This window comes from Sciurus vulgaris (genome assembly GCF_902686455.1).
Source record: "Sciurus vulgaris genome assembly, chromosome: 16".
In the NCBI taxonomy this organism is placed as follows: Eukaryota; Metazoa; Chordata; class Mammalia; order Rodentia; family Sciuridae; genus Sciurus; species Sciurus vulgaris.
Window position 1 is genome coordinate 38,328,286 of NC_136477.1, and position 12,226 is coordinate 38,340,511.

General features: G+C 50.3%; 1 protein-coding gene across 7 annotated transcripts in view; it reads right to left on the bottom strand.

Moving 5' to 3' along the window:
* Positions 1 to 12,226, bottom strand: part of RARB (retinoic acid receptor beta) — a 716,333-nt gene that overhangs the window by 6,461 nt on the left and 697,646 nt on the right. For all 7 annotated transcript variants that reach the window (XM_079114293.1, XM_079114292.1, XM_079114294.1 and 4 more), the window contains one exon: positions 10,006 to 10,182. In XM_079114293.1, the coding sequence (XP_078970419.1) occupies positions 10,006 to 10,182 (177 nt within the window). The remainder of the gene's footprint in view (positions 1 to 10,005; positions 10,183 to 12,226) is intronic.

Here is a 12,226-nt window from a genome sequence, read left to right on the forward strand (position 1 = left end):
TGTTGCAACTAGAAAGGTCACATGCTCCTGTCCTGGCTCTGGCAACCTCCAAAACAGTGAAGCAGGAGCTGGCCCTCCTTCCACATACAGGATGCCAGTGTGAACCTGGAAGGCGGCACCAGGACACCCTGTGGAGAGACTTTGCTCTGCCAACAACAACAAAAATCTACTGGGAGCTAGAATCCTGAGAAGAGCAATTAGCACTTCTTCTCCCCCCCAACATCTAAAAGTCAAGGTTTTATTCATCTCCTACTACATTCCAGGTCCTGGGCTAAGTAAGAACTTGCGTGTACTATTTCTCATATCGATCCCTGAGGGAAGTAATACAGTCACCCCATTTGACAGGTAAGGGAACAGAGCTGAAGAGCTTATCCTAGGTCACATAACTACTTGGAGGTATGATTTGATTGAGGCTTGTTCCCTTACCCATTGCTCCAAAGTTGCCTCCTCTCTTTATACCCATATCCAAACTCGGGCCCCTCTCTGAGGTTAGCTGGCTCCTGGCCTAGCGTTGACTGGAGGTCAGCCTTAATTGTCCCATTGGCTCGTGGCTCTGTCTGCGCAGCACACAACCTGTACAGCTCTTCTGGTGGCCTACCTGGTGTACAGGAGCCTGGAAACAAAGTTCACTGGCTATGGGGAGGGAAGAGTAGAAATACCTAAATCAGGACCTGTTCTCAAAACTCCTTAGTGTCCCTGTTGGATGACCATGTGGCACAGTGAACTGGAAAGGACCCACTGAAAGATGAACCTGAATGATTATCAAAATACCACAGTGATTTTTCATCTCACCGGATGGGTGGTCATTTTTACCTCTCAGATATTTGTCTAAGGACCTCTCTGAGGCAGTCCAACCATTTCCTGTAGGTGGCCAGCTGGCTGATCTGTTTCAGCTCATCTTGGTAGCAGATGGGGTACAAAGCCATTCCCCACCTGAGTAGCAAGGAAACCCAGATGTCACTGGGCACACGCATTCCCTGAAAGCCCAGGACATAAAGCGTGGTGCCCAGAATCACACAAATGACAAAGATGGAGAGAGCCTAGGATGCAGGTCTCCGAACCTCTGCCTCGAGTTCCCTGAGCTCCTGGGAGGAACATCGGGAAACATGTCTACCAAGAAAGTTCTCATGTGACAGAGTCAGCAAGCGCAATACCTGTGGGCTGGAAATCTCCAGGCACATTTATAGTCTGGAACCACCTGGATAAATAACTCTCTGCACCTTTAACATCCTGCTGAGATGTGCACACATAGGGTCTGTCCACCACGAGAAGGAAGGAACCCAGGGATTGGCTGGGAACAGAACATCAGGACTTAGGTATTTGAAAGTTGTCAATGGCTCACTTGAAATTCAACTGCAAACTGCAGCACACAAGCCTTTCTATTCTGAAGGATTTTCCTCCTCGAACGTTGGAACATATCTGAATTCTGATGAAGCATTGAAACTATGCTCTTTCTCCCAGGAAAGTTCAGAACCGAGCATAAAGGGTGCATCCAGAGACAGATGCACATGGCCTGAGAAGGGAGAGGTTCAATGTCGCCTTTTATCCAAGGGGCCTGCCTTCCCTGGCCCTTTCCTGAAATAGGACAGGCTGTGTGTAGCAGGCGCCCGCTGAACAGCTCCTGGTGGTGGCGGCTGCCTTTGGAGAGAAATGAAGCAGTTTCATTCTGTCACACTCAAGTCAAATGCCAGCGGCAACCACCACGCTCTTCTCTGGGATGAAAACGATCTTTGTTTGAAAGGAGGGTCCCTCCTCTAGGAAGACCAGCACGCAGGCCCCACGAGAGGGATGGAAATAGCCCGAGCAAGGCTGACGCACCAGAGGAGGATCCTGCGGGACAGCACAAAGCTCTCTTGATGCTCCAAGCTGATCCGCTCCAAGGCAAAAGAGCCCTTTCTTCCTGCCTTTGCCCAAGACAACCACGTGTCTTTCCAGGACTGTGGATGAGCACGTGCATGCTGCGCACCTCCTAGGAGCAGCCTGCTTGAGACCGGAGGCTCAGAGTCAGAGACTCGTCCAAGCGGCCATCGCTCTCCTCTGGTGAGCGCCTCTAGGGAATCCTTTACTTCCACCCCTGCTCGGGGTCGATCCACAGCAGACAGCACACGCCATTCAAGATGTTCACCAGGGGGAAACCGTTCCTTCTCAAACAAGCCTAACGGCTTCCAGTTGGTCATCTTGAGATGCTGCAAGGCACACTGTTCCCTCTGCCTTGAGCACTTTTCCCTCCATCTTCACGTGCCTGGTTCTTCTTAAGCAGAGCTCGGCTTAAAGTTCACCTTCTTAGAAAATGCAGTGGATGTGTTTCCTAAAACCCATTTCTCCCTGGCCATAGACTGTCAAGTCCCCATCAATCCTTCTGACAACTAGGGCTCTGGCTGGGACCTGGACTGCAACTTTATGCAAGGTGCTGAGCCAGGACCACCCTGCTAAGTCAGCACCAGACTCCTGACCCGCAGTGACATGTCAGATGATGATGCTCATTTTTTAAACTGATAAAGTTAGTGGTTATATTATTATGTAGCAACAGATGACTTCTTAGAGCTGTTTATCCTGTTCTTGAACTAAAGACAAATGAAACTATGCTGATATTCTCTTTGTGCCTGACTTTTGTTCACTCAATATGATGTCTGTAAGACATGTTTGGTGCATGCAGCAGTATTCATTCTTTTTCTTTGCTGTATAGCATTCCACAGCATGACCCACCAACCTATTTTATTTTCTTTATAATATTTTTTGCTTTCTGGGTTTATTGGCCTATCTCCCTTCTAGAATATAAGCTCTGAAAATGAGATTTCTCTTGATCTGTCTTGTTTTCTGTAGTGTCATTAACATCGAGGACAGTATCTTCCACACTGTAAGTGGTTAATGAATATCTATTAAATAAATGGACAGGATTCCCCTTTCAGACCCTCTTCCACCTCATAAGCCCTGGAGTGGGGCATTCAGGAATCGCTCAGCTTTTCATCAAAGTAGAAAGTGCAAATTGCTCAACCCTCTTGGTCTCTATGCTGATTGTATTTGAAAGTTATGGGAAGACACTGATCTGATTTGACTGCTTGTCCCCAAGTGCCTGTGAGAAAGTTTTGGCAAGATAATGACAACAATGACACATATAGGGCATATACTACTTGCTCTGACGAACTCATGGGAGCAGGACATTTTCTCAGGGGGCCTGCCTTCCCTGAGAAGGAAATGCACGAGCCGAACTGTACTGTACCTGCTTTCTAGACCAGCACTCTAGCTGGCAATTCAAAAAAGAGAAACAGGTGAAATTATTTTAGTGATATACTTTTGACACAGTATATATCCAGAATTTTTTCAAAATGTAATCCATATAACAGTATCATTAGAGTGGAACAGACATTAGTACCTCCTGTACATGTAGACTGCCTGACCCATGTGATCCGCAAAACGAATAATCAGAAAACCGAGAGATGGCACTCCATTGACACATGATCTATCAAAATGAATAAACGCAGTCTACTGTCATGTACAGCTAATTAGAACAAATACGATTAAAAGATTTTAAAAAGTCATCAAGAAAATGGTCACACTTCTGAATACTAAGTCAGGAACCCAGTGTGGTTTCTGCGATTGCAGTACTTCAGCCACGGGGCAAGGTGCTCCCCGTACAGGTGACAGTGGCTACTGCAGAGGGCGGGGCAGCGTCCACGCCGCTCAGCACCCCACAGGCCAGGTGACAAGGGGCTGTCCCAGCACTCATGGAGACGAAGACGCGACTTGCTTGAAGAGGCCCTTGCTAAGCCAGGGATTCGTGCATTCTCCCAACAACCTAACCGGGAAGGCGCCACCATTACTGCCATCTCACTGACGAGTGCCTGAGGCTCACCAAGGTCGCTTAGCGCCGAAGCCTGACGGTTTCTACGCTGCAGAGCTGAGCTCACTGACGCAGACGGAGCCCGGCCGAGAAGCCTGCTCCTCGCTGGACTTCCTCACGTGGCTGGGCAGGAACTAGGTCCAAACCCAAGTGGGGAAACCGAGGCTCAGAGAGGCACCAGACCTCCGCCTGCCGGCTTACTGGGGTCCAAGACAAGAACTCGCTTCCCTGCAGCCTGGGCTCTCGTCTCCATCAAGTCCCTGGGAAGGGGACTCGGGGTTTGCACGGGAACGACCTTCCCTGGCTGCCCCATGGTCTCCAGGACCTCAAGACTCACAAATCACGTTTGGAAGTGATGCAGGCAGTCCTTTCTGCGTCACCGGGAGCCAGGTGCCGCTGTGACCCGCCTGGGAATGTCTGCCTTGGGGGAAGGGCGGGCGGCCAAGCCTCCCGCAGGGCAGGACCTCACCGGAGGCTGCGCAGAGGCCCTGCTCAGAGCAGCCGGCGCGAAACTCAGCCACTTACCCGCCCTACAGAGTCGCAAAGGCCTCTTCCTGCCTCAGAAGCCAACCCCAACATAGCTGCTGCCTCCCTGAGCCACCGGTCCCAGGCAGAAGGTGCAGTCAACCCCTTTCTAAGTACACAACGTCTTCAGGGTGGTGAGAGCGCCCCGCAGTGAGGCCGGGGACCGGGTGTGGGCAGGAAGACTTTTCTGGAGACCTGGCATTGAGGCCAGGGAAAGGGCCGGGGAGGCTCGGGGCTCCAGACGGAAGGAGTTGAACGGGCGGAGGATTGGTCCAGGGAGGAGGGACCTCCCGCCTCCACTCCTGAGCAGCCACGAGGGCTGATGCGAAAACCCTGACTTGACAGTGAAGAATCCGTGTTCCCATGTGGTTTAAGCTCAATGTAAAAACTAAATCCACCACAGACTTTTTTGGGGGGTGTGGGGAGGTACCAGGGATTGAACTCAGGAACCCTGAACCATTGAGCCACATCCCGGCCCTCTTTTGTATTTTATTTAGAGACAGGAGCTCACTGAGCTGCTTAGTGCCTCGCTGTTGCTGAGGCTGGCTTTGAACTCCGGATCCTCCTGCCTCAGCCTCCCGAGCATCTGGGATTACAGGCATGTGCCACCACGTCCAGCTTCCACCACAGACTTTTAACAAATCATCTTCTCATCAGAAAATTGCTCAGGGTATCCATATTCATGCAGGTAATTTTACTTCCTATTATGGTTTGGGTATGACGTGTACCCCCAGAGGAAGAAGGTTCAGAGGAGAAATGATTGGGTTATGAGCGCCTTAACCCAAACAGTGAATTAATCCCAATGGGATTAATTGGGTGGTAAGGGAAGGTGGACAGGGTGTGGCTGGAGAAGGTGGGCATGGGGGCGTGGCCTTGGGGTCTATATTTTGTATCTGGCAAGTGGATTCTTTCTTTGTTTTCTGATCATCATGTGAGGCCCTTCCTTCAGCCACACTCTTCCGCCATGTTCCGCCTCACCTCCAGCCCTGAGGAATGGGATCAGCTGTCTATGGACCAAGACCTCTGAAACTTTGAGTCCCCAAATAAACACTTCCTCCTCTACAATTGTGCTGGTTGGGTCTTTTAGTCACAGAAGCAAAAAAGGTGACTAAAATACCTCCTTTATCTAAAGGAGGCTAAAAAACCCACACAGGACCCCTATGGGTCTTTGGTTCCCCTTGCATCTCAGGAGCCTTGTTTATAAAATGTGGATCATAACAACCTGTGAGGATGTACTGAAGCTTAACAATTGTAACATGTAAGGTGACCAAGGCCTACAAGGCACTGAACACTGTACTAAACCCCAGGAACCACATTCCACTTTCTCCAGACCCTAAAAGGAAACTAATTATCATCTTCATCTTAAATATGAGGAAACCAAGGATCAGAGAGGGGTAGTAATTTACCCAAGGTCACACAGCTAGTAGGCAGCAAAGCCAGATTATGAGATTTCAGAGCCCACTTCTGTAGCCACTATCCAGAACTGGGGCAGGATGAATGTGCAGCCGTGTGTGTGTGTGGATGGAGTACAGGGAGAAAAGTGCTGTGGTAAAACTGGGGGCAGGACCAAGCCAGGCGGAAGGCCAGGGCCACTTCTCTTCTGGCCACCATCATGTTCCCAGTGCCTGGCACATAGTAAGTGCTCAGCAAATATGCGTGAGGATCATCTCTTCAACTAATAGGTACTCAGGACCTTCTGATGATACAGAATGAACTTTTAAACCACAGACAGACCGTGGCATGGCCTGCTCAAAACCCAGGATGTTTATGGCCCTGACAATGGCAATGGACGGACATCCCAGGCTCCACGTCCTCCTCATCTCAGCTCCTTTGGTTTCTATTTTTCCGGGCAACACGTAAGACGCCGTCCGATCTATTGATGTGCTTCTTTACTCCCGAGAGAGGCCCGGGAGAAGGAGCGCGAGAGGGAGGAGGAGGAGAAAATGGATGAAGATGATGCAGGAGAACCAGCAAGAACCCAAGGAGACGAGGACGGAGCTCAGGTGAGGGCCGCCCCGGGAGCCCCCTTGCGGTTCCTGACCGTGTGCCAGGGACAACGCGAGTCGTGGGCGAGGGAAAGAGGGTCGGTCTACCTGCCCTTCTTGTGAAGAGCTCGCCCACCAGAGCAGACATTTCGGCTGCCTGGGCTCTAGGTGAGGAGACCGTGTGATCAAAGCCAGGCCGGAGCACCCCTGTCCCAGCCCCGTGTGTGACGCCTGGCCCCGAGCGCCACGTGGAAGGGAGGAGGTCCCCCTGGGGGTGGTGGGCAGGTGAGGCCTTCCTCGCCCTTCTTCCTGGGTCACGGGCTCCTGCCCAGAGACCTGCTGCCTGAGCAGCGGCCGATCCTATCTTCCTGGTCCTCGTGTGAACAGAGACAAATGGACCTGTCTTCTTGGGAGGCCACACACAATACAGGGGGATGGTTGGCTCCAAATGGGTGGCATCTGAGCCTGGTGACCCTTGGGACAACCTCCACTTTGCTTTCTAAGGACTGAGAAATCTCTATCTGGTCCGTCTAGCTCACTCTGTCCGTCCCTGGCTTCGATGATAGTCATCCGAAAGATGCTCTTTGAAGTTGTGCCTTGTCTAGGATCTTGTGATTAATTTCCTTTGCTACAAATTCTTAGAAAGGAGCTCTTGTCTAGGATCCAGTACGAATGCCTTCTTCTCTGTCTCATGTGACAGGAGGTCTCTGCCCCCCCCCCCCCCCCCCCCCCGCCCAGGACTTTGTCCTCCTCCATCAGTCACACCCCAACCCATGCCCTTGAGGCCAGGAAGGAGTGGCTGAGGGCTTCCTGCACAGTGTGTCCCCAGCTTTGCCCTCACTTTCAACACCAGTGGCTGAGCACGTGGTAGGTGCTTCTGTCCATGACCGTATATCATCCCATTTAGGAACCGCTATATTCAACATCTTAGTTACCTGTATTTCCTTCTTTACATAGGTAAACGGAGGCCTGGAGAGCTTCCGCTTTGCTCACTGAGGGGCTGCGGGCTGATCCTTGGATGCACAGGTCAGCGAGAGGAGCTCTGCAGGGTGGGGCCAAGATGGCTGCAGGAGGCTGGGAGGGGGTCTTAGGGGAGATTTAAATCTCATGGAGACCACACCCTGATTACTGAGCATGTGACTTTGCAGAAACAAGATGCTTTCCTAGAGAATCTCAAAGCATCAAGCATCTCTCTTATTCCATCTTTCCAAAAGGCTTGGGCTGGGGCTGGGGGCAGAGGTGGATCACAAACTATTACCATCTTGCAAGACTGAGTGAGAAACAAGCAGAGGCCCAAGGTCAGAGCAGGAGCCTGGGGAACTACAGGATGGCTCCATCATGCAGGGGTGTCAGAATTACACCGGGTTTCCTGGTGTGGGGCTTGAATTGCCGTGTCACTTCCCAGATCACTCAGCCACTGTGGGACTCTGAGGCCGCTCTTATGTGGCAGTAACCCCAGCACTGCTAATATCTTAGAGGGCATCCTGAGGCTTAGCTGAAATCCTACTGGGCCTTACATTTTATGTCAGGAACGCACTATCAAGTCCAGCATGGCTACTTAGGACTCTGATCGCTCACTATCAACATTCTTAATGATTTGCCGAAGTGTCTGTCAGTCTGGCTGATTCTCTCCCTGTGGCCCATACCTCTCTCACCTCTGCCACTCCCAAGGGCTCCTGTTCGTTTCCGTCCTCTTTTATACCTTCTTTATGACTCTGGAGTCAACGTGCGTGGGTTTGGAGTATTGGCTCCAGTACTGACCTGACTCGGTAACTCACCCAGCCTCTAGCCCCGGATCTGTAAAACGGGTGAATGTCCATCCCTGCCAGAGTTCTGTGAGGCTGAAAGGATGAGGTGAGCAAACTCTACAGGAGAGCGCTGCTCTGATGTTTGGCTCTGCTGAAAGCTTCTGAGTTCACCCCAGACCCTCTGACTTCTTTCAAGAAGAAGACATATGCTCTCAGGATCTCTGGCACCTGTAGGCGACTGAGCCTCCAACAACACCCTTCCTCAGATCGAGCTAGAAATTCGAGGCCCACGGAGACCTTTGTTTCCTGAATGGCTATCCTATGACTTGAATGTGTCTTCTAAATTTCAGGTGTTGGAAATGGACATGAATTCATATGCTGATTAGAGGTGGGTCTTTGGGAGGTAATGAAGACTAGATAAGGTCATTAGGGTGCGGCACTCATGAAGGGACTGGGGCTTTATAAGAAGGAGTGAGGCCTGAGCTGACACATTGGCTCTATATCACGTGACATGCTCTGCCATGTCATGATTCGGCAGAAGGCCTCTGTGCATGCTGGGCTCTTGAGCTTCTCTCTGGAACCAAGAGCCAAATGAACTTCTATTCTTTGCAAATTATGTGTCTGGGGTATTTTGTTATAGCAACAGAAAATTCATCAAGACATACCCCTGAGTGGACTGTGTATGTGTGTGTTTAACTGTAATAATGGTATCTGCTTTGCAGAAGGGTTTATACCCAAAGGTTTGAAAGACATAATAAAAAGAAAACTCCATGCTTTCAGAGCATGGAACTCAAAGGTTCTCTCTTTCCTGATCCATCCCTTCCACTGCCTCCACAGGCCTCTCTGCACACCCTCCACCCCCAGGCAGGGCACATCCTGCTCTCGTGCCCAAGGAAACAGTCCTGGGCAGAACTGGCCACCCCATGCCTGAGGCCTCCACCAGGCAGAGGAGAAATGGACATCTGGCCAGCAGAGGCCAGCAGAGACCAGGCAGGATGAGATGTGGCAGCAGCTTCACCCTCTAAGGCTCTAGAAGCTGCAGTGTGACCATGGCAGGGAGCCCAGAGGCGTCAGGAATCCCCCTGGTACACTTGAGGAAACAGGCCCCCTGGTCTATGGACTAAAGGTGTCCTGTCTCTCGTATTCTGAGGTTGAACCCCAAATGCCCCAGGAGATGGTATTAGGAAAATCAGGTTTAGATGAGGTCACACGGGCAGGACCCCATGAAGGCAATGGTCCCCTTGTAAGGAGATGAAAGGACCAGAGGCAGGCTCTCTTCTCTCACTCTCTCTCTCTGCCTTGTGAAGACACAGCAGAAAGCCATTCATCTGTGACCCAACAGAAGGGCCCTCGCCAAGCACCCTCAGTCCTTGCTCCCTGAGAACTGTGAGAAAAACCTGTTGTTGCTGAGGCTTCCTGGTGTCTGGCTGCAGTAAGGCAGAGGGAAGGGGTTTCCCACGGCCACAGACACAGAGGGCGGTGGTGTAAGGCTGGGCGTAAGGGGCTGGAGCCCGGGCGCCACTGTGCATCTCCAGTTAGCTTGGCCTGGAGAATTCTAATGGTCTCTCAAACACCTCCATGGCTGTCACATGAAGTGTCCCCTGAGGCAGGGGAGAATGAGCAGAAGAGAGGAAGGTGGTCTTTCTAATGGCTGGCCTGGCCTGCGCTGGAAAGAGGTCTCTTAGGAGGCCTGGGATGGGCCCCTCTCCCGACATCACACAGGGGAACGTTCCTGCACTGGGCATAGAGGGAAGGAAGGTCTGTCCAATACCAGGGGGCCTCTGAGCTTTTGGTTATCAATGGAGAGAGGAACAGATAGGATGGAACTTGGTGGGCACAGGGGGCAGCAGACTCCCAGTTCCCTCCTTCCACCTGACCACCCCAGGAGAGTTTATAAAGCTCATACCAGGATGTCCAGGCAGGCAGCCTTCAGCAGGGTGATTTGGTCTGCGATGGTCAAGCCGGTGAAGCCTGGTAGGCGTTTTGCAAACTCCACGATTTTAATAATGCACTTGGTGGCCAGTTCACTGAATTTGTCCCAGAGGCCCAGGTCCAGTCGAACTCGATGGTCAGCACTGGAATTCTTAGAGAGAGAGAGAGAGAAAATGCAATCAGGTGTGGTTTCTGGAAGCCCAACACAGGCAGGGAGCTGAACACGTCTTCTACTGATGGGCTCACACTTCAGCTGTGACCTCGGAACTTCTTGGTGGCATGGATACATTTTTAGCCTGGATTCATCCTTTTCAAATGCTCAAAATTGTCTACCTGTACCACCAGATCACCGCAAAACAGATGAGGACAAGTTTCTGTGTGTGTAGTTATCCAGAGAGTAAATGAAGAAGAGATGACAGCATTAGGATTTACTACTCATAACCCTGTGAAATAGTGACACTAGGCATGACCATCAGTGGTTACTAATGTCTTAAAAATGGGTAACTGAGGGCTGGGTGTTGTGGCGCATGTCTGTAATCACAGTGACTCAGGAGGCCGAGGCAGGAGGATCACAAGTTTGAGACCAGCCTCAGCAACTTGGTGAAGTCCTGTCTCAAAATTAAAGTTTTTTTTTTTTTTTTTTTTTTTTTTTTTTTTTTTTTTTTTATAATTAAAAGGTCTGGGAGTGTGGCTCAGTGGTAAAGCGGCCCTGGGTTCAATCCCCAGTACCAAATGCACACGCGCGCGTACACACACACATGTAGCTGGCCCACGGGGATCCTGGTGAAAATGCACACCCCACCACAGTCTGACCCAAAGCACACTTGCATCAGATGGAGACTCTGATCTAACTGGAGGAAATCCAGGAACATGGTCAGTGACACTGTGGATATGCCACTGTCCACCTCCAGCATACCAGAAACCCCACGGAACCAGTGAATGGGTTTCTTTAACAAAGGCATTGGGGGAAAAAGAAATGGAGAGACAGTTATAGATTAAAAACCCAAATGCTCCAATATTGACAGATGATAGATCTGGAATGTTCCCCAAAGCTCACGTGTTGAAGGCTTGATTCCCCAGCGCAGCAATGTTTGGAGGTGGCCCTGGGGATGTGATTGGATCACGAGGGCTCTGACCTCATTGGTGGATTAATCCATCAAGAGATTCATAGCTGAAGTGACTCTTGGGCGGTGGTGGAGGCTGAAGGGGGTGGGACCTTGGGGACATGCTCTTGGGGGCTCAATATTGTTCTTGACCCCTTCCTCTTGCTGTGCTTCCCAGATGCCATGAGGTGAGCAGCTCTGCCCCATCTGTCCCATCTGCCATGATGTTCTGACTCACCACAGGCCAAGCAATGGAGCCAGTCAAAGCTGGACTGAAACCTCTGAAACCATGAGCCCAAAGGAAACCTTTCTCCTTTAAAATGCTTTTTCTCGGAGATCATGTCACAGCGATGAAAAACTAGCATGATAAATAAATCACGCTAACGATTATGCGATGGCTGCTAGGCAGCATTAACGGGAAGAAGACAGGGATACACGCCATGATGTGGATGAACTTCCAAAGCATCATGCTAAGTGGAAGAAGGCAGACTCAAAAGCCAACACACAGCAAAGCAACTCCATTTAAACCGCACTCTGGAAAAGGCACACCTATTGCAACAGAGGACGAATCAGTGATTTCCAGGGGCTGGGACTGGGTGGTGGTCAGGTTGCCCATGAGGTGTATGAGGGAACTTTCTGGAGGGAAAGAAAAGTTCTGCATCCTGACTGTGGTCAGGCTTACCTGACCACACTTTTACCACACTCATTGAACCACCGTATCCTTTAAAAAGATAAAAATACACCACGTAAATCATATTCCAAAAACTCAATTTCAAAAAATACATATTTAGGAGATTTGTCAGATGAGGTATAAACCTTATCCGAATCCTGATTCAAATAAACTGTAAAGAGATTGTGACAGATATGAGAAAACTAGAAATTTGAGAGATTAAGGCATTTGAGATGTCCTTTTTATTTTAGGAGGGTAAAAATGGCACTGATGGCTTGCTTTTGTTTGCAGAAGTTACTCTGCTTTAGAATAAATGTTGAAATATTTACAGATAACATGATGAGAGGTGTATAATTTACTTCAAAATGAGACGTAGTGAAGGCTTTGTGTGTGAGGGCTTTAGAGATAAGATTGCCCATAGA